A 26,754-nucleotide genomic window follows, 5' to 3' on the forward strand; every position below is an offset into this window, starting at 1 on the left:
ACACTTCAAATGGTCCTATATTGAGAATCTTGTTTTTATTTTATAACCCAAAATTTTCATTTATTTTCTGTACTAAATGTATTTTGTAGTTAAGAGCTCATTTGAATGAAAAGTATCAAAATACACAGTGAAATGTGCAGAACAAGAATTACTAACTGATGGTTTTCTTCTCGTCTCCATCTAGCACCTGTTGCAGTATGTAAATCAGAGAATTATAGAACAGTTTGGATTAGAAAGGGACCTTAAAGATCATCCAGTTCCAACCCCCCTGCCATGGACAGGGACCTGTAGACCACATTTCTCAATGCCCCATCCAACCTGGCCTTTGAGCACTTCCAGGGATGGGGCATTCACAGCTTCTCTGGGCAGCCTGTGCCAAAGTCTTAACACCTTCACAAGAAGAATTATTTTCTAATAGTAATCTAAAACTACCCTCTTTTAGAGAGTAAAAGAATTCTGCACCTAAGAGATCTGTGCATGTGACTTCCTCAGCCACTGGCAGGAGAGGTGATGTTGCTGTCAAATTGTGTCCAGAGCAGTAACAGAATTATCAACTATGAGTAGTGGACACTTGTTTTGTTCCTAAACTGGGACAGTGAGTGAAACTTGCTAATTATAGTACTGGGTAGTGGTCATGGTTTATCCCAGCTGTCTGCTGAGTACCACACAGGTGCCTCCTCAGCCCCTGCCCCATGGGGAGAGGAAGGAGAACTGGATCAAGGTAAAACCCCAGGGTTGAGATTGGAGCAGTGCTGAGCCCCTGGTACAGGTTCCCCAGAGAAGCTGTGGCTGCCCCATCCCCCCAAGTGTTCAAGGATGGGTTGGATGGGGCTCTGAGCAACCTGGTCTAGTGTCCCTGCCCATGGCAGGAGGTTGGAATTGGATGATCTTTAAGGTCCCTTTCAAGTCAAACCGTTCTGTGATCTACTGGGTGTGGTGTTCCATGGTGTGGAGTATCCCTCTGGCCAGTTGGGGTCAGCTGTCCTGGCCATGCCCTCCCCTGGGTTATTTTTGCACCTCTTTGCTGACAGAGCATGGGAAACTGAAGAGTCCTTGCTTTAGAGTAAACATTGTTTAGCAGCAACTAAAACCTCAGTGTGTTACCAAAATTAAATCTCATCCTAAATCCGAAACTCAGCGCCATACCCGATACTAAAAAGAAAATTGATTATGCTGGCCAAGCCCAGGACAGGTAGGCATTTTAAATTCACAGTTTGCATTCCCTTGTTAAGGTTTCTTTTCATATTGTTGCTACACTGACCTGGTTTTTATCTGTCAAAACTCCTGGAGCTTTTTGGTGTGTTTGTAGCTCTGCAGACCCCTGTGGGGCTGTGTAAAGCACCTGGTCCTGTTGGCTGTTTCCTGACACAGCACTACCCCTTCCTTGTGCAAAAATACCTGTGGCTGCCTTCAAAACCTCGTTACTCCCTCTCTCAGAACATCTTGGTAGGCAACAGTTGAGACCCCTGGGATGTTCCTGCTGTGTTTGGTGATCTTGGCATTTTCCAGCCTGCAATACTTGGTGTTCTTAGTGAAAGTTTTGGAAGCTCGTGACATGTGCTTCATTGTCTGCCTGATCAGTAGGTCTGACAGTAAAGTAGTTAAATAGTCAACCTGCTGCACCTAAATATTAATTTAGTAGTAGAATATTAATTTAATGTTTATGACAGCTCTTTGGGTTTTGTTTGGTGGGGGTTTTTTTTAAGTGTCACTTTATAATGAGTATTATGATATTTTAAAGATATTTTTTCTGGTAGAACTCTCACGGTATTTTTAGGTTTTGACTTGACAGGTAGTTTCTGAGTATGTAGAAGAAAACCTTTTTGATATGCTGATGTCTGTCCTTTGCCTGATTGCCACAGCAGAGCCCACACATACATCTCCTTATTTTGCTTTATGTATACCCAGGTAACTTGTAGAATGGGGCCTTATGAAAACAGAAAGAGATTGTTTGTAACAAAAGAATGTTTTAGATCTTAAGTTGATGTTGCTTCATCACATCCCCAAAGAAAGCTGTGGTGGTGTAATAAAATCCCAGCCATCCCCAGCTTCCTGCTTTCCACAAGCCCTGCCACAGGGGGGGCTTGCACAAACCAGGGCTTCCCTCCTGAGCCTGCAGGTCCCATGTGTGTCTCACATGGGGAGAGGTTTCCAAGGGCTCTGAAGATAGAGCAGGAAAACAGGAAATTATCAACACAATTATTACTCAGAATGTTGTAAATCTCTACATAAGATGTGTAAATAAGGAGACCAGCTCCTAGGAAGCTGGTGTGGAAGGTGGGTAGTCAATCAGCTCAGGGTGCTATGTGCTGTTTGTTATTTTGTTTGATTGTTCTCTGCATTCTGCTCTATAAAGGGGAATAAAAATAACAAGAAGTCTTTGAACCTCTGTGTTTTTCTCCTTCTTGAAAAAACCCAAATTAAAACCTGAATAGTGTAAAAGCTAAGGATTGTATTTTCACCACTGTATACGTATTACTGAAGCTAATGTGAAAGAAGTGTTAATTAAAAGAGACATTTAATACACATGTAGTAAATCTTACCAGTCCCAGTGACTTCCCTGCATATCTGTCCCCTGTCAGTGGTAGGCAATTTGATTTTTTTCCTTTGTATTTCATGTCTCCATCCTTGAAGATGCTCAAAAACCATTTGGGCAGCTGGCTCTGGTGGCCCTGCTTGAGCAGGGGTTTGGACAAGGTGGGTCTGGGCTGCCTTCCTGCCTCTGCCAGATGTCATCCTGTGAGTTATTCAAGTTTGGATAGCATGTGGAAGTCTCAAGCCTTTTGGTGGCCCATATGGACAGGAACTTTAGTCCTTGTACTTCTGGGGGTTTTCTTTTAATAAGAAAAGTAAGCTTTTCTGTCCTCAGCAGCCAGGTGAGAAAGAACTCTGGATGTAAGTGTATTTAAGTAATAAAAAAAAAAAAATATTAAGTGCAGCGTTTCCTAATATTTTCCTGAAGTTGTAGAAAAGGATAATGACATTAAAAATAACCTAGGGACACTGGAGAATTGTACAGCTAGGTTTTTAAAATCTCAGTCTCCCCACTAACTCACTATACGTAGGCAAGACTTGTGCCAGAAACGATCATGAAAAGAGGATGCAAAATAAAGCATTACATGTGAATCTGCAAATGAGCTTCCCATTTATTAATCATCCATGGATCCTTCATTCCCAGTAGCTTCAAAGTAGAATGTCATAACCAAATCTGATGATGTTCATTAAACATTATGTGCCAGGTGCTTCCAAGAACATCTCTGAGGTGTATCTCAGATGTCCCCTCGCCAGGCCAGTGCTGAGATCCATCTCCTAAGAATTTGACCCATAAAATGCAGTGCTCCTGTTCTTCCTATATCTTCTTCAGGAAAACTTTCACAAAGTTTTTTCAGAAGTAACACACAAATTTTCCTTACTGTTTAGTGAGCACCATGTTTTCAGTCTTCCAACGGCATATTGAGGCACAGTTTGCTTTATTGCAGAGACAGCAACTGAGATGTTGTTTGTCTCGTTTAGTATAATTTGGGTCCCTCCTTCTCTGGAGAAGCAAACAGCAGGGGAAATGCACCATAAGGATGTAAGCTCATATAGTTGTCATGTGTAGTGAAACAATCTGTGTCTTCTCACACAGCCCAGAGTTCCTGGGAGTGACTGAGAGCGCCCCTGAACTTCTCCTTCCCGGTGTGCTGGCTGCCCAGTCGTGGTAATGAGCTGAAAGCTGGCACAGAGTAAATGGCTTTTTTCCTTTACTTGATTGAAAGTTTCAGCAGGCACACAATCAAGGCAGAGTTCCTTTTGCATAGTTTAACTAGGTTAAAGAAAGTGGCCAGGATGGATCAGAGCAGGGCCAGGGTTTCCGGTGGTCTTCCTGGAGCACTTCAGGCGTGGCTGTCCTGGGCTGTGCTGTGGGTTTTGTTCTGAGTGCTTTGGCGTCTGCCTGTCTTCTAGGTGTTTATGTTTTGCTCTCTTCATTGAGGTTGCATTTAGAAATTTGGGGGTTGCTGGCACAAAATTGTCCTTTAGATCCAACATTCTTGGAAACGCACCGCGGACCGTTGTGAATGGCTCTGCTGGACACTGCCTGCTTCGGGAATCTTCATCCAGGAAACATCCAGGGATGTTTGTTCAGATGTGCCAGAAACTGAGGGTGTGGGGTTTGGCTTTATTTTGTTTTGTTTTCCGTACTGAGACATTTACTATTACAAGGGATGCATTCCCAAGGGGATATTTATTTAGTGTCAAATCATGATCCGGCATATTTATTCAGAATAAATTGATGAAAGGGGTTTAACACAAGCCATTGGGATTTTGGACAGATAGTCACATTTGGATGTTTCAGGTGTCCAAAAACCATTTCAGATGTAGGTTACTGAGTTGTTTAACTGACGTAGGATATACAATTTCAGTTTATACCAGCTCAGATAAATACTTGGAACACTCAGTCATAACCAGGATTTTTTTTTTTCTTAATGTTGTGTTTCTCATCACTTGGTTTGAGGTGTTCACTGAGGGTTTTAAATGTTGTACATTGTCTTCCTAAATGAGTTCACTTTAGGTTAAAGAAAAATCTTATTTCAAATCTCTGTTCATGAAACAGGACAGATTTCCCATTTTCCATGTGCTGTAGCAGGCATATGATTTCAGTATTTCAGACCAAGCTGCATAGTTTTACGTTCTGAGAATTTTCGTCTCTTTTCTTGGTTTTATTTATAAGATTAAAGCTTGTAGCAGGTTTTTATGCGTGCCCACCCATGTGGCAGATTCTTCTACCCTTTCATTTCTCCACTTGTCATTTATCCTTTGCAATATTTAATTATATTTTGACATGTATGTTAATTTTTTAAAAAATGTGAATGCATCTTCTGCTGAATTTTTCTAAATAATCTGCTGCTTTACTCTAACTGGACTACTTTGCAAGAGCTGTTTGTACTGGCCTCTGAGCTCAGACCCATGTTCACTGGGAATTTTGAAGGGGACCAAAATGGCACTGCTGTGAGACAGATCTAGAAGCCATGGACACCAGCAGGATGAGGCACATGTATCTTAAGCTGGAAATGTCAAAGCACATCTGTCAGAGTCTTGTGATTTTCATGTTGCTTAGGTTTCAAAATCAAAGTACAGAGGAGTGCAGAAACACCAAATTCTGTTGCTGTACAGCCATGAACCTTGTTCTGTGCATTCTGGTGCACTTGGAGCAGTGCTTTGCCATGTCCTTCTGGTAAATCCCTGACTCACTCCAAGCAAAGGGGGAAGTTGATTGGGAAGAGGGTTTAAAGTTTCACAGACAGTGGCATGTTTCATATTTCAGACTAAAACCAAACTTTGTAGTCAAATCTAGCATTGTCAGCTATAGATATATATATTTTTTTGACTAACAACTAAGGTAATGTAAAAGTATGCTAAAAAATTGGTTATGTTCCTTCAGTTCAGAATGAAGTTTAAGCTGGCATGAACCACATCCTTCATTCCTTCACCTCCTCAACCCTGTGCCAGCATAGTTAGTGTAACCAGGAATGAATTTGCAGGGAATTGAACGAAGTTAAAGGTAATAGGGGAGGAAAAAGGGTTTAATATACCCCAGAGTAGCGTGCTCACTGTGAGGTGTGTTCAGGGCTGACACAGCAGGTGCGTGAGAGATGTGGGGAGAATGGAAATGGCTCCAGCCTTGTATGAAGTTTGTCACTGAACAGTTTTCCCCTCATGCCATTCCTCATTGCATTGAACAGCTTTAATTCACAGTGGTACTTTGTGTTATGGAAATAATGTAAGCATCCAGTTTCATGTTTTAGCTAGATTTGGTAATTTTCTATTCTTCAAATTTTGTTGTGTGGCAGAAGATACTTACATAGGTTAACCTGTCTGTAAATAAAATGGATGCTTTCTGCACAAAGGAAAGCTTCCACATGCAGCTAAAATATTAAATATTTTCCTTTTTGTATTTTTTTACCCAGAAGTCAAAGAGCAGTCTGCAGAAGAGGATGCCCAGACAGAAGTGGAGAGCACCAAGCAGCTAACACCAGTCCTTCAGCACTCCGTGTCCGAGGAGTCCGCGAGCTCCACCGCCTCCGTGGGTGTGGAAGCCAAAACCAGGTGAGTGAGAGAGCAAGAGGAAGGAGGTGGCTGCTGAGTCAGGGGACCGGCTGGGGCTGGGGCTCTGGGGTGCAGAGTGCTCGGGGCACAGGGCTGGGACTTGCTGTCGCCGCTTTGAAGTTTGGGGCTGGTGCCTTAATTGGCATAAGGAGGGAGATCAAGGTGAGGAGCGTGTTCCGTGAGCGCTGTCCTCACAGTGCTCTGGGAAAGCCTTGAGTTACAGCTTATTAGCTGGGTAAATGAAAGGAGGCATAAGTGATAGGAGATAAAATGTGATTACTGAAGCTTTCCTGCTGTGTAGGAAATGGTGTATTAGCAAATTTATATAAAGTTATTTTTTGATGTTGCAGCTTGTATGAGTGTATTTTCAGGAACAAAGTAAACCAAATGTCTTGCCATATCTATTGTGTTCTTCCTTGTTTTGGAATTTATAACAGAGAAAATAATGTTTGTATTTTTTAAACTTTTTATTAATACAAATTAGCCTAAAAGCAGTGAAAGTATTAATTATGTTACATGAGGGAAACCAGAGCACACTCTCTGTGGTCACTGTTGAAATGGTGTCACACAATAACCAGAGCTTCTCTGGTAAGAGCTTCTAGCCCAGTTGCAGGTCTCTCCTGCTGCAGAAGGTGCTGTTACCAGCTACCAGACAGTTACAGGTGTAATTATATTTTGACAGACTTGGAGAGAACTGTCGTCATCATTTCTCTTCCTCTTAATCCAACACAGAACATATTTTCCATGCACAAAAAATTACTTAATCTACTTGATACTTATATAATTTTCATGTTTTACATGCTCACAAACTTCTTAGATTCCAAGAGTTACTTTCCTTCTTACAGAAAATTCAGTTAAATAGTTCCTGTGCATATACCTGAGTGAAATACGTAAAACTGTCTGTCTTTGATGGAATTTTCCAAGGATGAGATTAAATTGCACTAAATACTTAGGGCAACTTGAAGTGAGCAGCTGTTTTGCTTCATTATTTGACCCTGTTTTGGATAATTTGCAAAAATTTTAGTGCTGTTTCATCCACCCTCTGTTCTTCTCAAGGTTACTTTTTTTGCTGTTATCATGAATATTTGATTACACCACTTTCCATAGCCACAGACTTGTTTCTTAAAAGCTGGACAACAGTCTCCTGAAAAAACTTTGGCCTGATTCTGAGCCAGCCCTTATTTGCCCTCAACTTATTCTTCCTTCCAAAGTATTGACTTTGATCAGTCAGGATGGAATGGCTATTATGTGCTCATTGCTTTGGCTGATCAAAGTATTAAAAGGCTGAGTACTATTAACTTTTGATTAAAATAATAGTGATCAGACTCTGTCTCTGACATTTTGGAAAGAAATGTATTGAGGAGATATGAAACTGTTAATTGGGAATCAGGGTTTCTCTGACCCCAGGTAATTTTGATTTCAAACTTAGATGCAGAATGGGGGTTAGTTGCAGAAGTCATTGGTGTCTTCATAACAGTGGAAAAACTCCAGATGTCAGGGTTTCTGTGGAAGTGATTCTTGAAAAAAGCCTCTTCTGCTCTGTGATGTTTGATCAGTCATTTGTGTCATGGTCTGTGTAGTGCTGCCACTGACATTGTGTCGTGCAGGGGCTGGAGGACTGAATTCTGGGTGCTCGACTCTGTTTTCTTTGGAGAAAATCCAGTGTGTGAAATAACAGACTGCTAATGCTTTTGTAATGACTGGAGGAAATGTATCAAGATTTAGGATGAAGTGTGGCTCCACAGTGCCTTTAAACTGTTACTTGGGGAAGTAGTTTTAAAAGTGATTTCCAAATAATTCATACTCATCAGCTTCATCTCTTTCTTGGTAAGCTTTTCTGTTTTATAACATAAGCAACTTCCACTTTCTAATAAAATGGAAGAGTTGGTATATATAAAAATAGCTTTAGGTCTGTGAGACATAGGAGCATTATGAGAGTATATCATAACAGACAGAGCAGAAATTGCCTAGAAGACAGAAAAATCTAAGCCTCCATGAAAAGTAGATACAGGTGTAGGTGGAGCTACTTTTGCATTGCTTTTTCAGAGTTGAGTTTAAGAAAATTCTGTGTTTCTGTCTTTGGTAATGAAGATAAAGAAATTAGAGAAGCACAGGACACAGGGCATAAAATAAAGTCTTTTCCATTAAAAAATTAAATAATTTACTACTGAAAAACAGTGATTTTAACATAGTAGGGCATGTCAAAACTAGGATGGGGATTTCAGTAGCTGAGAGATGAGCCAGAACTTGGCTTGTGTGGTATTTCTCTCTGGATCCTTCCTGAGACTGCAGCTAAATAAAAACATTCAAGAGCAAGGCGAGAGAGCTGGTAAATTTTGGAACCTTCCTGAGATGGGATATGGGAAACCAAGAGAGCTACTGACAGCAGGTGGGATTGGGGCAGGGAATTAAATAACAGATTCAGGATTAGTGCTCAGAAAGCAATGTGTTAAAACCCCATTAAAATAGAGTCTGAGCCATACTGGGGTAGGGAGGCTGAAAGGGCTGAGGCGTGTGCTTGAAAGGAGTGAGTGAATTATTGACCACATGTGGGGAGGGGCAATAACATCAAGCAGAGATAAACTCCCAAGCCTGGCAGTGGCAGGAGTAACACTGCCAGCTCCTATATATCATGAGCGTCTTGGGTTTTGGAGCCTTTTCCTTTGGTTGTTCCCTTTTTTCTTTTTATAAGCCTTGTGAGAAGCTTCTGTCAGGCCAGGACTTCTGGCTGAGTGGAATCCAGCTTCTTCGAAAGGAATCTGCTGCCTTGGTTTGTGCTGCCTGCAGAGAGCAGGGGAAGTGCAGCCCTTGGGGAAGGCAGGGAGCCAGGAGCCGGCTGCGACTCAGAGCAGAGCCCACTTCCACCTTCCTCCTCTGCTTCCCACATTGGCAACCCGGGCATTAAAAGCTAATGAGAATGGCCTAGAAACACAATTTCATAGAAGAACAAAACACCTTTTGATTCATTTTACTTTCTGTCTGCTCTCGGAGACTGTGAATCGCATTAATTGCATGTTTTTGGTCCTTTTGCCGTAATCATGAAGACAGAACATTCTTAAAAAGTAGAAGCTGAGGTTTTCACACAGCTCTTTTTGATTTTGGTGCTTTGGCTTGCTTAAATATCTGCTCTTGTGAGATTGTTGCTAAAACTACAAAAAAAAAAAACCCAAAGAACTGGCAAAACACCTTCCTGCTTTCTTGCTTCACTTGTAATTGGACAAAGGACGTAATTTTCATTCCAGACCAATTGCGCCATTCCCTGTTATTTTGTTGCTGCTGCTGCTGAGATGAAATCTGGAGTGTGGAGATGGAGGGCTTGGGTGCTTTATTCCATCAAAAAGAAGCAGTTGGTGAACATCTGTAGATTGTGTGAACAAAGAAAATAGTGAAAAAGTAGCAGTGAACTTCTTTATCTTTGTTCCCTTTTTTTTTTTTTAAATAATCTTAAAGCACATTACAGAATTTGTAACAGAGCAACACTCAGTGGAAAAAGAAATTGTAAAGTGGCAGAGAGTAGACAGTCTGGATAGAATAATACTACAGTGATGGAAGGAAAAGCTAGATCTCTAGGCAGGAGGAAATTAGATAAAAGATTTAGTATTAAAATATGTTTAAAAATTGGTTGAAGTTGTAAAGTCAAGCACATGTTTTGAGGAGATACCAGTATTAAGATTAATTTTAAAACTGATTATTTCTTTTTATGAACATGTACTGTGATACAGTTTGTAGTTCTATGAGAATGTTTTTCTCCAAGGATAGTTTCTGCAGAGAATGGACCTTATGCATGACACAGGGCATTTGAAGCCATTGCAGAGTTTTGCCTTTACATTTCCAACTCTAGATCCATTTAAGTATTTATGGGATCTTCCTCTGAAGCAGGAAGATCCCATCTGGAAAGAAGACACAGTATTCCTTTGTCTTCCAAACTGAAGTACTACTTCAGCATTATGTTAATGACCAGTCTAACCCAGAGGGAAATTACTGATTTGGCTAGCAGGGCACAACTAAAGACTAAGACCACACACTGAAAAATTAGAAAAAAAGTTAAATATTTACTGATTTTCCATCCTGTTTGTTCATGCATTATTATGGAGATGGTCTCAAGAAGAATTCTGTGACGAATCATTGTTAAAGCAACTTTTCCTTGGATTTATAGGGCAGGAAGGGACCTTTGGAACTCATCTAGTTCACCTCCTTTTCCAAGGCAGTTATCTACAGCTGTCATTCCTGACAAAAGCTTACGTAAACTGCTCTTAAATCTTCCAGTAATAAAAGCTCCATATCTGCCCTAAACAGTCCCTTCCAGTCTCCTTTGTTTTTACTGTTGGAACCACTTTGCTCACATCTAACACACATTCTCCTCATCCTGGGTTTATTCCATTGCTACTCGTACCATCTGCCAAGGATAATGGAGGACAGCTTTGAGCAAAAGTCTCTCATTTATTTCCCCAGCATGCTTTACCTCGTAACAGAAATCCCAAATTTGTTCCTACTTTCTTTGTAGATGATGTTTTCTTGAGCTCAGATCCTCCTTGCTGGTTTGAGTTTTCTCCAGATGGTCTGTGTCTTTCTCAGAGCACAGAAGGCGTGTCACACAAATGGGGCCAAAGAAGGGTTTCACAGGCAGCCAAAATCCTGCCTTTTGCTTAGGCTGAACAATTGCCATTGTGGCCATAATGTGTTTAATGCTCTCATGTAGAACTTGTGCCTTGTGGGATTTGACACCATAATCAATGACATTCATTCTGGGCCTTTAAGTTGCACAGATCTTTGCTCCATGATTTCACCTGTTCTGTAGGAAGGTCCAACCACAGAAACCATGAAATGTCTCCTGCCCAGCATGGGCAGGTGCTCCAGGTTTCTGGAATCCCACTCTCAGCCTCTCAGATGTTTTAGGCAGTTTTTCTGTCTCGTCCCCATCCTAAGGCTGCATGTCTCCACCTTGGTCTGTCTGCCCTGCTGCTTACAATTCCTGCACCGGTGAGCAGCAACCTAAGCACTGGCAGGTCAGGTCTGATGCCTGGACAAGTTTTCTGTCCTCTGGGAGATGGCAGACAGAGAGACAAGCAGCCCGTGGCTGTCAGTCTGTCAGGCCATGCTGCAGGGCTGAGGGCAGTACTCACTGCAGCATGGGATGCCTGCTTTGCCAGGGATTGCACAGATACAGGATATTCTCAGACAGTGGGGATAGGCTGGGATCTTCTGTTCAATGTTGAGTGAATACAGCATTTTCTCTCATTTCTTCTAAATAACACCCCTTCCATTTGTTTAATTTTTTTTTGTTTTTTTGTATTTTTTTGCCTCCAGCTTTCTTTGCCAGCCTCTTGGGGTTTTTTATGTTGTTGAATGCTCATATTTCCATTCTCTTTGCTAATTCTAAACTGCTCATCAATTTTAATCATTGTTTTAAGGTTCACTTAGTTGACGTTTACTCTTCTTTTTCTCTTTGCCTGATCTGCAGTTTCCTTCCATCCATTCTGAGTGGCTTCTAGACAGGTGTTTGTTACATGGTGTTTCTTCTCACCTTTTTGTCCATTTTCTTGTTCATTTCCTTGTCAGCTGTGACTGTTTTCTTCTTGCTTCCTTCAGCTGTCTGTGTGATTTGTGTTGTTTTCCAGAGTCAGTAGTCTTATTTCTCCAGCACCTTCCGTTTCCCTCTGTGTTGTGCCCTTCATTCTTTCCTTGCTTCCATACTGAAGCTGATGGAAAATAAAAGCAAATTAAATGGTGAGATCTGCACTCACAGCACCCCAGAGCTGTAGTTGCAGAGATGATCCCTGTGAGTGTTTCTGACCTTTGCCAAAAGGATGTTCATTCACAGGGAGTGGATGGTGCATATGGAGTCTGCTTTCACGTAGGGACTGGGAGATTGGAGTGTGCTTAGTGAGGAGAGAATCTTTGTGCTCGTAGCTTCAATGTGCTGAAGCTCTTCTGAAGCCCATGGGCTCTGCTTGGTGAGGATAGAAGCATTTAGAGAAACAAGTTTGGACTAAGTTTCATAGGGTTACAGAAAGTCTGTCTGTAACTTCAGAAATTAATGTAGTGAAACTATTAAACATGTCACAGAGCAGAAGGGTTGATCGAAGATCTGAAGTAGATTGCAGTTAATTCAGGACCCTTCAGTCTCTGAAAGGTGTTGGAGAAGGAAGATAAACTTCAGAATCGCCGGTGGAGTGAGGAAGATGGCTGTATCCTGACTGTTTAGTTTCTTTTAATGCAAGAAGCTGAGTGATGCAAGTGAAACTTTTAAGGGTTAGATGCAGAATAAAAGGAGGTGGTTCTCTGTACAGTGGAGAGTTGTCTAGAGTGATATCCTTGCCAAAGGATGTGGTTCACTGAAACTTTAGGTGTGGTCAAGAGAAGACTGGGCAAGTTCATGAAAGGGAAACTGAGAATGAGTGTAGAGGAGTCACAGTTGACACAGGGAGGCCCTGAACTGAATGTACTGGGGGCATGGATAAGTACCATGTCATCCTCCTCTTTAATATCCCCGTGCCTCTGCTTATCCTGCTTAGATGAAGCTTTCTTGAATAACTGCTGTTTAAAGCCAACTTGCTAAATGGTAAATCTCAGTAATTTTCAGATAGTAAGACCCTACTTAGTATTTGTATGAAGCTCCCTCCAAGAGAGGCTGGCACCTCTGTGAGTTGGGTGTGACTGTGGCTGCCCCAGCCCTGGAAGTGTTCAAGGCCAGCCTGGATGGGACTTGGAGCAGCCTGTTGTTGTGGAAGGTGTCCCTTCCACGGGAAGGGTTGGAGCTGGATGATATTTAAGGTCCCTCCAACCCAAATCATTCTGTGTATCATGTTCTAATTACCAAGGGAGAGAATTTGGTTTACACAGACAATACTTTCTGGGCACAGATGTATACTGAAGGTTGAAGCGACAGGACTTCTTATTCTTTGACTTTTATCCTTCACAGATGAAGATAACTCTCAGAATTGCATGAATTGCTACTTTTCATGTACAATTAGTTGCATTCTATAGGGGATTGTTATTTAAGTGTACAAGTTAGTTCACATGGACCTTAAGGAGTTAACTAGAGGGCCTTGGATTAGACCTCTAAATTCACTTTTTTCAGCATTGGCATTCTGGTAACTCCTTTTGCATCTAGGATGTGTTAAATCCTAACTGAGCTTTAAATACTTGTTTAAATTAAAGCTGACACAATTAATGGTGAATAAGAACATATTTTCTACATTTCAGAATGTCAGTAAGATGTTGTTGTTTTGGTTGTGTTCGGAGGGGAATGTTTTCTTTCTTTCAAATGAGAAGAGTATCATTAAGTTGATTATATGGCTGTAGAACTCCAACTGTGCTGGTTTGAATAAATTGGAAAGCAGTTATTGTCTAATGCAGTTTAATTGCTTTGTATAAACTTTTAAAATTCTTCACCTGAAGTTCGTATGAACTGTCCCGCCTTATTTTTTTAAAAATAATTATGCTACATAAGTTAAATACTTACTTCAACCCCAGATCTCTACAATAGTCTAACAGTATAATAGTGTCAAGCCACTTTACAATTTCAAGTTGTTCTGTGATTCACGTACCTATTGGAAGGAGATTGTGCATCATATGCTTAAATACAGCTTTTAGCAGAGATTTTTTTGCTTCTTTCTCGTTCTGGTATCTCCATTTGCCTTTTCCATCCTTGTCTGTCCTTAGTATCTTCATTCAAAAGGGTGATTTATTGGGTTGTTAGTCCTGTATCAATGTGAAGCTGTTATGTCTCACCTAATGAGGTTTCTTTGGCAGTTTCCTTTCAAGCTTTATTATTATTGAGGTCCAGATACTTACAGAATATTTAGATGATGCTGAAAAGCTTCATCTGAATCTGAGTTTTAGATAAACTTTAGCTCTGTAGTATCTCACATATATTTGAACTCACACTGATGGAGATCCCTGGTGTTTCAAGTCAGAAATATTTTGGTTTTTTTCTTCAGTTAAAATGCAGCTTGCAGGTATTGATGTGAATTTACATAAATGATACAATGGTGCATCTTCACTAAGGAGAAGAACACTTTACTCTTTAAATAACACAGCATAAAATGAGAGCAAAGGTATTTCATGCATTGGCACAACTTGGCACAGCTAAATAAATAGTAGGTCCCCTGTAGCATTTCATTTAGCCTTCCAGCATATGTTAAAACTACTAACAGTGTTAGGAGGAAGAAGAATTCTCAAGGCCAGTTCTTATCAGTCTGCTACGGTAATTAGCACAAATGATGCTCTGAAGTTCTGTTTTGCTCCCAAGTACTCCATTTCACTGTGATGAGCTTAATTTTAATTGTGAAAAATAGATGTTAAAAGCACTGTAAATTCCTGTAACAGGTAGTGTGTTAAAAAGACATCCTGAAGGCATTTCCAGGCCTTTAAAAACAAATTCGTAGCAAAAGTCACATGATAACCCTCTTCACTTTCTTTTTCAACCCAAACCATGAATGAAAGAAATCTTTATGCTTTCCAAGTTGGGTTTCTTTTTAACTTTACTGCAATAATTATCATAATAAATGGCAGTAGTGGTCATCTGCAACTTAGTGTTTGATGTTGAGGCAATGGCTATAGTTAGTGGATCTTACTGGATTTGCCATGCCTTGCATTTTCTCACATACAGTAGATTGTTTTTTCCTTTTTAAACCTAGTTTTAGTGTGATTAATTGGAAAAGGTGAATGCATAGCAAAACTCTTTTGGTAATACCAGTCCCACAGTAGGCTGGGAGAGATTTCAGAAAAGTTACAAGGTGAGCATCCCTTGAGCTGAATGCAAGAGTTTGAATTTCTCCTGCTGTTGACAACCTGCCCTTTATCTCTGTGTAATGTTTGGATTCCCCTGTGCAGGCTCTCCTGAAAGAGGGGCACCTTTAACACCTCTCTGCAGAACTGGCAGCTGCAGGATTTCCTTCAGCCTGCCACCCTCTGCATGAGTACTGAAAGGGTTGGATAACTTCAGGCATCTCACTGGCAGACGTGCTCAGCACAGGCCACTCGCTGTCTTGCTCGGAAGGAAGTTGTTCCTGTGAGAATGAGGAAGGAGGATTTATTCCCCCAGCTGTATACGTGGGGGTGTGGGGGCATGGCAGTGCCCCGTATCACTGCAGCTTGTGGTGCATTCTACCCATGTATGAAAAACAGGCAGGAGAGTGAGATACTGTTGAGGGTCACACAACCTCCCCTGGACGCATCTGGAGATTTCCAGAAGCTGCACGGTGCTCACGTGGGCACAAGTGCACATCTGTGAGATAGGAGCCACAGCATAAACAAAACATGTTTGCATGAGCCAGTCTGCACATCTGCTTGTTATCAAGGAGCCTTGGCTGACACAGGATTACCCAGTGCCATTTCCCAGCTCAGAAGGATCCAGGAGGGGCCTCTGCTTACTCCTGGAAGTACAACTACAGGTGTTGGTAATCCTGATGCTAAGGCTTAATTCTGTTAAAAAATAGTTTTGGGGGACTCTCAGTTTTACCTTAATTCTCTGACTGAATATTTGCAAGCAAACCAGATGTTTCTCCTCCTCTGGTTGTGATTTAATATTGTGCAATCAGTTGCCCAATATTGCATGTGTTGAAATGAAGTTGTTTCAATGGAAAAGTCTGTGTTTTAGGATGAGTCCTGATGACTGTCATCAGTCAAGTAGAGGAAATAGTGACTGGTCTCCCTTCCTTCGGGATTAAGTGGCTGCAGGGCATTTTGTTATCCTTTGTCAGGATGTGGACAGGGGAGGATTATAGCACTTCAGATTGTCAGAGGGTTGAGTAAATTCTGTGTGGGGAAGAGACACTGATGCGATGAAATAAGGACCTGTAGAAGAGAGTGGCTGTGAAAGAGTGATGGGATCATCATGTTTCTTGTTAGAAAGGGCATCCTTCAAATCCAAGGATCCAAGTCTGGATCTCCTCTCATGGCTCAATGGGAACAGACATTACCTTCAGACATTACTAGCTTTTCTGCCTCTTACTGCATCCCCAAAACTCAGCGTGTCTGGTTCACTCTGAACATGTTTTTTCCTCAGTGTTATGTATTAAAATTTCTGTGCATTCAAATCTACAAAATCCTGTGGGATGAGGTGAGGAATAGGAGCATCTTCTGGTAATAAAACACTTCTGGATCTTTAAACCCTTATAAGAAAGTAGCATTTGTCATGGGAAAATATGTCATTTAAGTTGAAATTACAGATAACGATGAACTTAAATTTTGAGTTGGAGCACCTAAGATATATCTTAAATTGAGTACTCTTGATCTGCTTTTTTTTTTTTTAGTAGCTTATAAAAAGATTTGTGACACATTGTCTCTTGCTTTTTATCCCATTTTGAATTATCCTGTTCTTAAAATATGTTAATCATGATAACAGATCTAGGGTTTGATCTTAAGATTTGCCAGTATCTCTATTTCGTTGTCTTCAATATGAGAGCTCTTCTTGCATCACAGATTTAGATCCTTTAATTGCATATTGACATATGGAAAGTAGATTTGTAAGTACTTTCTGCAGTCTTCAGATGATAAGAAAAAAATCTCCACCTTCTGCCCATACAGACATAACTTAAAATATTTACTGAGCGCTTCAAGCTAAAAGGCTAACGTGATGGAACTGGCCACTTTGTATGGCATGACAAGCCAGCAGCTGTGGCATGTCAGGGGGCACAGGAGCGTGGCTTTCCTGCAGAGGGTCTCTCCAGCATCCCAGCAGAGGCAGGGAGTTCACTGCCACTGAGTGTTTGTGGCTGTCTGGCTGTGGGTACAGTTGAAGCCCCTCTGCTAACCCCCCTGGAAAGTGTGAAACCTTTTATTCCCCCTTTGTATATATAATCTCTCCCCTCTATCTCAGCCCCACTGTGTCCTGGCAGTGCTCTGGGCACGTTCTGCTGCTCCTGTCTTTAATTTCTGCACCCACGTGCTCTCAGCCCTCAGTGAAGGCTCCCCCAGCCCCCTCCCCGTGGCGAGCACTCGGTTCAGCTGCGTTCCCAGCTCTGCTGGAGCAGGAGCAGTAGCACAAACCATATGATTCTTGACAGCTTCACAGCTGTCCACAGCACGCTGCAGAGTAGCTGTGAAACTCCCTGCTCCTGTTGTTTCACTCCACCCTGCCTGCAGAATGCTGCTGCTGGAAGTTGTGATGCTGGAGCTGCCTTACTGGCTCCAGAAATACAAGCTTTACTCCTGAATGCCTTTTCATATATTACCACTTGAAGAGTTAGTTTATTTTTTTTTTCTTAATTACTGTTTCGTATTTCTCTTTTATAGATCTTAACATTATTGCATATTTGCCATGACTCCACTTTAAAGGGCTTTGTTTATTTGTTTGTAATTATCCTCAGGTCTTTTAATGAGCAGTGATAGTCTGTCCTAACAGGATGTATGAATAATTATTTATTCCACTGTGGATAATCTTGTGTTTGTAACTAGTGTAATTTATATACCATGCTGTTGTTGCCTGTTTAAATCTCTTAAGTCTCCTCACAAGTCTCTCTAGTCTCAACCAGCATAAATAGCTTTCCTTTCCCTGCTTAGGAACTCTGCCTGTGCGGCCATATCAGGTTTCACTGGCAGTCCAGTGGTTACAGTCACTGACAGACAAATAATAGTGTATTTGTTGCTCTATCACACTGAAAGCTAGCTATGAAATAGACATATGTACTGTTCACTGTAACTTTTCACTTTTCACTGCTCTCACACTACCTTTATCCATATTTTCTTTGAATTTTTTTGTCTTCAGATATCTTTTTCTAAAGATTTCCGGAACGTGTCAGACATTTGCCGTCAGCTCCGGGGGTTGTGCTGGCTCATGCTGGTTGTGTGTTGAGGCAGATCAGTGAGGGATGTGCAGCCAAGGCCAAGAGATGAGGACAAATGTTTCTTAACAGTACCATAGGAAGGTGTGATTTCAGTACTGTGAATGGGACTTACTTTATCTGCCCACCAACCTGCGTATTCCCAGTGGTTCGTCTGCCTTAATGAAGGTGCAGTCCTACCTGTCAACCGTAAATTAAGGCATTTGGCTTCATTCTGGGCTTCATTTTGGGCTCATGAAATGCTTCTCCCTTCCTTAGCATCTGACTGACTGGTGTTACCAGTAGTAGTAGACCAGTTCAGTTTTCTTTCTTCTTTTTCTTTATTACTATTTTTGATCTATGGCAAGAGCAAAAGGAGCCATCCCAGAGTATGATAACCCAAATATCAGAGGCTTTGCTGGATTCTTGGGGTTTTCTGTTCTGATTTGGAACTTTCCTTTTCCACTTCCACTTTTTTCTGTTGCTGTTCTTGTCTCTCCAGGCTGAAAAGCAGAGGAGACTTTCTTTTTCCCCCCAGAATTTAGTAAATATTTTACAGCAGTTTAGCCTTAAGGTTCTCTCTTCCTCCCACTTCACTTCCCTCTCACTCACACAGCACAGACTGTCCCAAATCCAAATGTGCCACCTTGGAGATGCACTGAAATCTATTTAAATGGAATCCAGGCATAACCAAGCCTCTATCCAAGTGCCTGATTCCCTGAGGCATCTTTTTGGGGTCTTTGGGGCACAAATACGAAGAAAACAGAATTGCTCATTTAAGCATTAAAAAAAAAGTGTTAAATGGCCTTCCTTTAATGCAAACTGCATTAGTTGCAGAAGTTCACATTTTAAGTTTGTGGGTATGTTTATTATAGAAATATTTTTCAGTAGCTTCCATATGATGTGACACAAGGAGTGCTGTCAGAGCTGTCATTTCAATCCTGTCGCTGTGTTGTGCATGTTAAAACATAATTGCAAATGGTACAGGGTATTGCAGCGGTCACGGTTCTGTAAATATAAAATTCCTCCAGTAAAACTTTTAGACATAACTTTGTTTTTAAATATTGAAGTAAATGAGGATGGTTGCATTTGTGCATGTGGTGTGCTCTGGCATGTGTGACTGTAGCCATTGCTGTGGTTTTCTCATATTCCATTTTTCTCCATGTTAGTAAACCTTTTAGTTTATAGTATTTATACATTGTGTTACACATAAGCTGTATGTGCTTCCAGAAAGGTGTGTGTGTTGTAGTTTTCTGTGTGTTCTGTAACATTTTGTTGCCTTTTAGCAAGTATGTGTCTAGACACACAGAATTTTGGAAATTCTAATCATTTGAATATAACATAGACTTTTTTTTATTTGCTTCCTTAATCAGTTTTGTGAACAGAAAAAAAAGTTATTTTAATGTAACTGTTAATTAGCTGGAAATAGTGTTTCTGAATGCTGAATTCTGATACCTGACAGCACATGGGAGCTTTTATTGTCTTGTTATAAAGGGTTAAATTAGCATGAAATTTGCTCTTTGATGAGGTATCCTCTGCTGGTTTTCCCCGCAATAAAGAAGTAATGATCTTCCCTTTTACAGCGAACAACTCTGCGCCTTTTGTTACTGTGGAGAACGGAGCTCATTAGGACAAGGAGATTTAAAACAATTCGGTCCCACTCCTGGGTATGTTATCCCATGGAAAAACCAGCCTTTAAATAAGAGTGAAGCCAGCGACAGCACCGATGGAGCTTGTGAGAGAACTCCAAGGCAAAACTCAGTGCTGCGCAAACAGAGAGGCCAGAAGAAGTAAGTCTGTCCTAAAATAAATATGTAGATTTGTTTTATTTTGCATGAAATTCAGGAAGGATCTTTACTGGTTCTGTACTACAATAGGCAACTAACTTGTATTTGTGTAAATGCGGGGTTTTAATATTAAAAAATGTTTGTAAGGAAAATAAACATATACAAAAACCTAACTAAAAATAGAACCCCAGAGCAACCAACACGTGAGCAGCATAGCAGTGCCTGTCTCTTCTGCTTTTTAAAAAAGGGTTTGTTTCTTTCCCAAGTGAGAATCTTTACTCTGAAAGAACACAGATAAGAAGCATAGCTACTGTAAAACACAGATCTACTTGTGATGCTGATGTAAAAGTACACACAGAGGATGGAAAAGGATGGACTTTCGACACTTGATGTGTTGTGTAGCCTGGAATGATGGGTAGCCTCTGCCCATTGTAGCCTCTCCTTTTGCCATCCAGCACTGGCTCTCGCCCTGGTGCCGGTGCTTTGGAGGGCACACAGCAGTGGTTCCTGCCCTGCAGCAGTGGTTCCTGCCCTGCAGCAATGGGGTTTCCTGGCAGCTCTCCCAGACCAGGGGGGTTTGGTCATGGTCCCCCAGCCTCCCAGTGACTGTGAGAGATGGCAGGAACATACCTGGGGCTCTGCAGTGGAGCTTGCTCAGTACATGGTGTGTAATCCCTGGTGAGGGCATTGGGATAGGACTGATCAGAGCCACGTCTTTTTGGGCTGGGGATCCTGTCACTGGGGCCCTGTGTGACTTGGGTTTATTCAGGGTTGATTGGTGAGTGTGGGATCACTCCGTCCTGTCTATGTGGCAGAGGGGCTGCAGCCCTAGAGAAACATGAAGGGTGGCAGTGGCAATGCGGGGCTACAGGCCCACGGCTACGGGATGGGCCGAGTGGGATTGAGGGTGGTGAGAGGTTGAGGGCGGTGTAGGGTTGAGAGTGGTGAGGGGCTGTGGGTAGTGTAGGGGTGAGGGGTTCAGGGTGGTGAGGGGCTGCCAGTGGTGAGGGGCTGTGGGTAGTGTGGGGGTGAGGGGTTCAGGGTGGTGAGGGGCTGTGGGTGGTGCCGGGTTGAGGGCATTGAGGGGCTGTGGGTGGTGAGGGGCCGTGGGCATTGAGGGGTTGAGGGTGATGCTGGTGGTGCGGCATGGTGCAGGGTTGAGGGCAGTGCCAGGATCAAGGGCAGTATGGGTGATGTGGGGCAGTGATGCAGGGTTGAGGGTGGTGTGGAGCAGAGGGCAAAGTGGTGATAGTGATGCGGGACGGTGATGTGGAGCTGCGGGCAGGATGACTTATGAGGGGTCGAGGGTGGGGTGATGATTTGGGACCACGGGTGGTTTGGAGCAGTGGTGATGGGGGACAGAGATGCGGGGTGATCATGTGGGGCTACGATCTGGGGCGGTGGTGATGTGGGGCTGTGGTCTGGGACAGTGGTGATGTGGGACAACGATGAGGGGTTGAGGACACGGTGTTGATGCAGGGCTGTGGTCTGGGACAGTAGTGATGTGGGACAACGATGAGGGGTTGAGGGCACGGTGTTGATGCGGAGCCACGGGCGGTGTGTGGCACAAACCGGGCATTGCGGGATTGGCTCCGGGCGAGGGCCCGGCCGGGAGGGAGCAGTGAGGGAGGCCGGGGAGGGAGCATTGAGGGAGGCCGGGGAGGGAGCAGTGATGGAGGGGGGAACAGTGATGGAGGCGGCTGCCGGCTGTGCCGAACTCCCGAGCAGGGAGCAGTGAGGGAGGCCGTGGAGGGAGCAGTGATGGAGGGGGGGAACAGTGATGGAGGCGGCTGCCGGCTGTGCCGAACTCCCGAGTCAGACCTGTCTGTGGCTGTGCTGCTGCTGCAGAAGCTGCTGAGAGTGTTCCGCACTCACTGAGGTTGCTTGGGTACACATTGTATGTTTTTGGCATCATGTTGGTGGTGGAAAAGTGCACACTGTAATGCTGATAGAGAAAAGTGGCTTTTCTTAAAGCTAATAAAAGTAACACTCTCACCTCAGGTTGTGTTCTATAGGTATATGAAATAATATTTTCAGAGAAGTCTGTAGAAAGGGTGAGATTGCAGAGTAAATTGAGAAGTTCTATAAACGGATTGGTTTGATCTTGTGAGAAAGTTTTTTTTCATACAGAAAAATGCCTTATCAGTCGAGATTTAGTTTTTCTTTAAAAAACTAAAGAAAAAGGATCTTAAGTTTTGGTGTTGTGAGTAGCAGTTTGGTGTTAGAGGAGGCTCCACTGTCCTGGGGTGAAGCACTGGCAGAGGCTGCCCAGAGTAGCTCTGGATGCTCCATCCCTGGAAGTGTCCAAGGCCAGGTTGGACAGGGTTTAGAGCAAACTCTGGGATAGTGGAAGGTGTCCCTGCCCATTGTAGGAGGGTTGGAACGAGATCCATTCCAACCCAAACCATTCTGTAATTGCAGTGGACATGAATGGTGTTCAAGAACCAATTTTGTCAAACAGAATATAGTTCTTTGTTAAGGAGGTTTTAAATATTGATAGCATCAGCATTAATAGGTTTTGGGGTAGATATTTTTAAATTATGGAGGTCATGAAGATACCATGTAATAATAGAAAACCTTTAAGATTTCTTGGGTGATGCAAGAGAGGTTACTCTTTTCCCCATAAACTGAGGGGCTTTAAAATGTATTTATAAATGTAATGGCTGAAGTAAAGCGTGGTTTTCAGCAAAGCAGAGTTATCACAGATTAAAATTCCAGTGGTTACTGTATTGACAAATGCATACAATTGAGATATTAACAGCAGAGAGTAATCAAGTTCAAAGACCTTTAGTAGAAAATGCAGCACTACCTTTCCTACCAATTGTTGAGGCATGAGTGATCAGGTCTCTTATCAGTAGGCCTAAATGCACACCCTTAGATGTCCAAGATATTCTTCAGCCTGCAGGAAATAAAGGCAGAATTGTTGCTTATGGTTTTTTTTTAAATGTGGTAATCTCTGAGTTGTGTGAATTTTTTTCTGTGGAGATTAGAATTTGGGGAACAAATTAATAAGGTTATAAACCAGTACAATATAGTAGTCTTTATATCACTGCATTTTTTAATCTCCCCCCCCCTCCTTTCCTCCAGCTCACCCTGCCTTTTTTTTTTTTTTTAAATATCTGATGACATTGTATAAACATGTTTATTTCCAAGCAGATTTTGAAGTCCTGGTCTTTTTTCTACCTTCCCCTCATAGCTGTAGCATTTTATAGAGGCACCTCACCTCTGGATGTTATCTCATTCTCAGTTCCAAGGGTTGGGCAGATTTTAATATCAAACAGAATCAAGCTTAAAGAAGCATGTGTGTCCTGAAGAACTGGAAGAGAGCAGGCTTGTTTATTGAATAGCAGCTTTAACTGGCAATTGTTACTGGGGAAAGTGTTGGGATAAAATATAAGGAAGACTTTTGTTCATGTTGATTTATATTTTATCATATTAGGAAAAAATTGTACTCGCTTGAGTTTTGGATCATTTGTGAGTATCTGGCTAATTGGACAAGGAATGTGATCACTTCTAAGTTTGTTTTTCTGCTCCCTGATACAGATCTCGATCGAGTATAGCATCATGTACAAGTGTAAGCACCCAAACTGCTTCTGACGATCAGGTTGTCAAATTCTGGGATGAACTCAGTTTAGTTGGCTTACCAGATGACATTGATCTTCAAGCCTTATTTGAGCCAACAGGTAAGATCCATTGTTGTCCTCCTTTTTCTCCCTGTTCCAGTAGCAGTACAGTAGCCACAGTGACATGAGTGAAGTTTTGCAGCTGTTGGTGTTTTGTGCTGTGGTGTTCGTCAAGTCTCTGATAGTGCTTCAGCAGCTTTTGCCTGTCAGGTTTTGTTTTTGTAGTCTTCCCTCCAGAAAAGAGAATCCTCAGCTTTGTTTGGGGAAGTATCTGTAATCTGCTGCTGAGCTGGTGTTTGGGTAGTAATACCTTCAGTATCATGATTCTGTTTTGGGGAGAAAAGGGAGAAGAAATGAGGCACCGCTTAATATAATTGTCAAAAATCCTGTGACATTACCTGATATCCTGCTGCAAATGTTACTGGAAACAATAGAAGATTTAGAAGAGCAGTAGGGGCATAATGCTCGTGCATGTTTCCAGAATCTGCAGGTTTGCTGTCAGAAAAATGTCTGGTTTATCATCTGCTCTATAATTTCAATTGAACTTTTCTATAATTAAGTTCTTAATTACTTTTTCAGAAGGCATCTGTGTCCAAATGCTTTGATGCCAGTAGTCCATTCACTTTTTTTGCTCCAAAAAATGGAAATGCGTTTACGTAATAATAAAAATTTCTCTTTCATGAGTGTGGAAACTTGTTTCAAGGTCTTATTAAAAGAAAAAAATAAAATCCAATGGCTTTGTTTCAATAGTTTTACTATAGTGGATGTTGATGCCTGGGTGTAGATCTATCAATCTACGTTTTTATAGTTGCTGTTATTTGCAAATGACTCTGCCCAAATCCATTCAGAGATTTTTGGGATTTTTTTTTTGGTAGCTTGAATTATTAAGTTGGCCAATACCTAAGTTGAACAGCTAGTGTAAACCATCATTTCTAATTCCTGTATAAAGCAATCAGAGAATTCCTTTGGAAGTATACATCATTTGCATTGTTTTTCCCAGAACTGAATTAGAAACTTCCTGTAAGAGTTACCTGTTGAATTGTACAGCTTATGAATTTTTGTTTTTTGTTAGGTAGGTGTATCTCTCTACTGTGTTTGTTGTATTGACACCATTTTCACAATCTTTTATATGAGTTCCTGTACATGTTTTATTTTGAGCTTTTAAACACTTTGTGTAAATTACTAAAGCATTATATGAACATATTCTACATGAACATACAGATCTCCAGTCCTTGGGAATCATAATTTAATTAATCATAATTTAACTCTTAATTTAGAGTACAAACTTAGGGAAATGTTATCTACAGTGAAATACAAGGTGAAATGGAACTGTGTGTGTTGCACAAGCATTGAATGTAGTATCAAAGTCAGAGAATGCTGTGCACTCCCATGCTATGATTACATGTTCAGGCACTTGAAAATTATAAACAGATAAAAAAAAAGTTTGTTGTACATAAAAGAAAATTGCAGTGTTTTTAGTGTCTGACAGTAACTGCAATATATTCAGTGTATGATAAGGTGGGTTTTCAATGTTGCAACAAGAAAAAAAAGGGGGAGAAGACCTCTCTGTTACTTCTGGCAAGTATTCAGTGCCAGAGGGGAGTTCCATGCTTGGAGGAAGTGCCTGACAGAGCTGTCCAACCCCGGCCCTTTGTCTCTCTGCGCTCCAGGTCACTGCTGGGCTCATCACCGCTGTGCGGAGTGGTCTGTGGGAGTCTGCCAGACTGAAGAGCAGCTAGCGCTGAACGTGGACAAAGCTGTTGTCTCAGGGAGCACAGAAGTGAGTAAAAACACTTGAATGCTCAAATCTCTTAAGAAAACTGGGTGGGTAGGGTTGATAAAAAGATAAACACAATAAAAAGTGTGACTGTAAATATCCGTGTGTGGATCTCTGAGCGCTCATTTATAATAAGGTTTCCTTGGGCAGATCCTTGTGCTAAAAAACTTGAGTTGCAATTTATTATAAAGTTTTATGGAGTTGCACAGGAAATAACATTAATTAGTTTTGAGGTAACTAGAATATAGGAAGAGTCAGGCTGACCAAAACAAATTAGACACAAAAGAAAAGTTGAGTTCAATTAGCAAATACTCTGGTAGGTAGAGGTAATATTTATTGTACCAGTTTATATCCTGAAATTATATGATGCAAATACAGTAAAAAAAATTCTCAGTTACTTTCATACCAGTTTCAGAAAGCAGGTTAGGATGAAAAAAAGCCAGTGTTTGCCATGAAAACTCACCTTGATACTCTAAATACTCATAGAAATACACAGATAAATATTTCATCTTTTAAATTGAAGTGTTAATGTGTTTGGAAAAGTAAGTGCCTTTGAAAAGAATGAACTTGTTCTGGTGTCATATTCTGGTACCATTTTGAAATCTTGGTTTTACACATTGGCTTTACCACATGTAGCTATTGTTTGGTCACATTTAATACTGCCCAAGACGTTTTTTTATAATTGTATTATTTTTTATATTAAATCAGTTATTCTATCAACAAATATTTGTAATTTTTGGTGGTTTTCCCTTGATTATGCTTAGGCCTTTTTTCACTTGAATCTTCTTGCTTTTCATGCATTATAATAATAAAAAAAAAAAGTGGCAAAAGATACCAATAGATGTTCTCCATCATTTGGACTAAAAAGATGCTTCACATCAGTCTTTCAATACAGGCCATAGAATACAGCTTTCTTTGTACCTTTTTCTACTCATACTAAGTAAATGCTTTATTTTGAATAATTATTTAATTCCTGTGTTTCTGCTTTCAAAATAAGACTATTGAAAATGAGTGAACCTGACAGTATTAAGTTCTAGATGACCTTGAAAACGTTAAAACATTTGTGTGTGTATGTGTGTATGTATAAAAATAAAACAGTAAGAATTGAAAGAGTATTCATACTTGAATATTTTTATTTTTTAGTCTTGCAGCTGAAAGTTTTTACCCCCTTGTTTTTGGCTTGCAGTCATTTTGTGATCAGCTCATTCTTGTCTGTAGTCATTTCTTTTAACAGAAATCCTGGTTGAGCTGTTCAAGTTGGGGTTTTACTATGTTGAATTTCATTCTGTTTTCGTTATTTCGTTATTTCTTTCTGTCCAGTACCTTGCTCTTTCCCTGTGCTCAGGGTAATGGTGCCTCACCTCTGTCATCAGCACCTTTTTAAGTTTTGCATAGATGTTAACAATGGAATTACTTACCTACACATTTTTTGAAGAATGAACATCTCTGGTGTTGCGGTTTCCGTTCCAGCCGTCTTTTCATGTGCTGTACTGAATCTTCCCTACTGATCTTTTCAAATTCTGCAAGTAATGTTTAGATCTCCCTGTTGCACGTTTCATGACAATGCAGAGAGAGGAGAGGAGTTTGAATTGAGTGTCATTCTGTGTATTTTCTATTCAGTCTTTGCTGAAACCGTTGAGAAACTTTTTTTTTTTTTTTTTTTGTGTAGTTCAGCAGTCAGCCAGTGAAGAATGACATTGATTTGGTTATTC

At 41.2% G+C, this 26,754-nt stretch overlaps 1 protein-coding gene across 15 annotated transcripts in view; it reads left to right on the plus strand.

The window, feature by feature from the left end:
• KMT2C (lysine methyltransferase 2C) overlaps positions 1–26,754 on the plus strand; it is a 189,260-nt gene that overhangs the window by 53,048 nt on the left and 109,458 nt on the right. For all 15 annotated transcript variants that reach the window (XM_041408287.1, XM_041408291.1, XM_041408290.1 and 12 more), the window contains 4 exons: positions 5,949–6,087; positions 19,439–19,645; positions 23,186–23,325; positions 24,936–25,045. In XM_041408287.1, coding sequence (XP_041264221.1) covers positions 5,949–6,087; positions 19,439–19,645; positions 23,186–23,325; positions 24,936–25,045 — 596 coding nt within the window. The remainder of the gene's footprint in view (positions 1–5,948; positions 6,088–19,438; positions 19,646–23,185; positions 23,326–24,935; positions 25,046–26,754) is intronic.

The sequence above is a fragment of the Onychostruthus taczanowskii genome, unplaced genomic scaffold, assembly GCF_017590055.1.
Source record: "Onychostruthus taczanowskii isolate IOZ18803 unplaced genomic scaffold, ASM1759005v1 scaffold3, whole genome shotgun sequence".
Lineage (NCBI taxonomy): Eukaryota > Metazoa > Chordata > Aves > Passeriformes > Passeridae > Onychostruthus > Onychostruthus taczanowskii.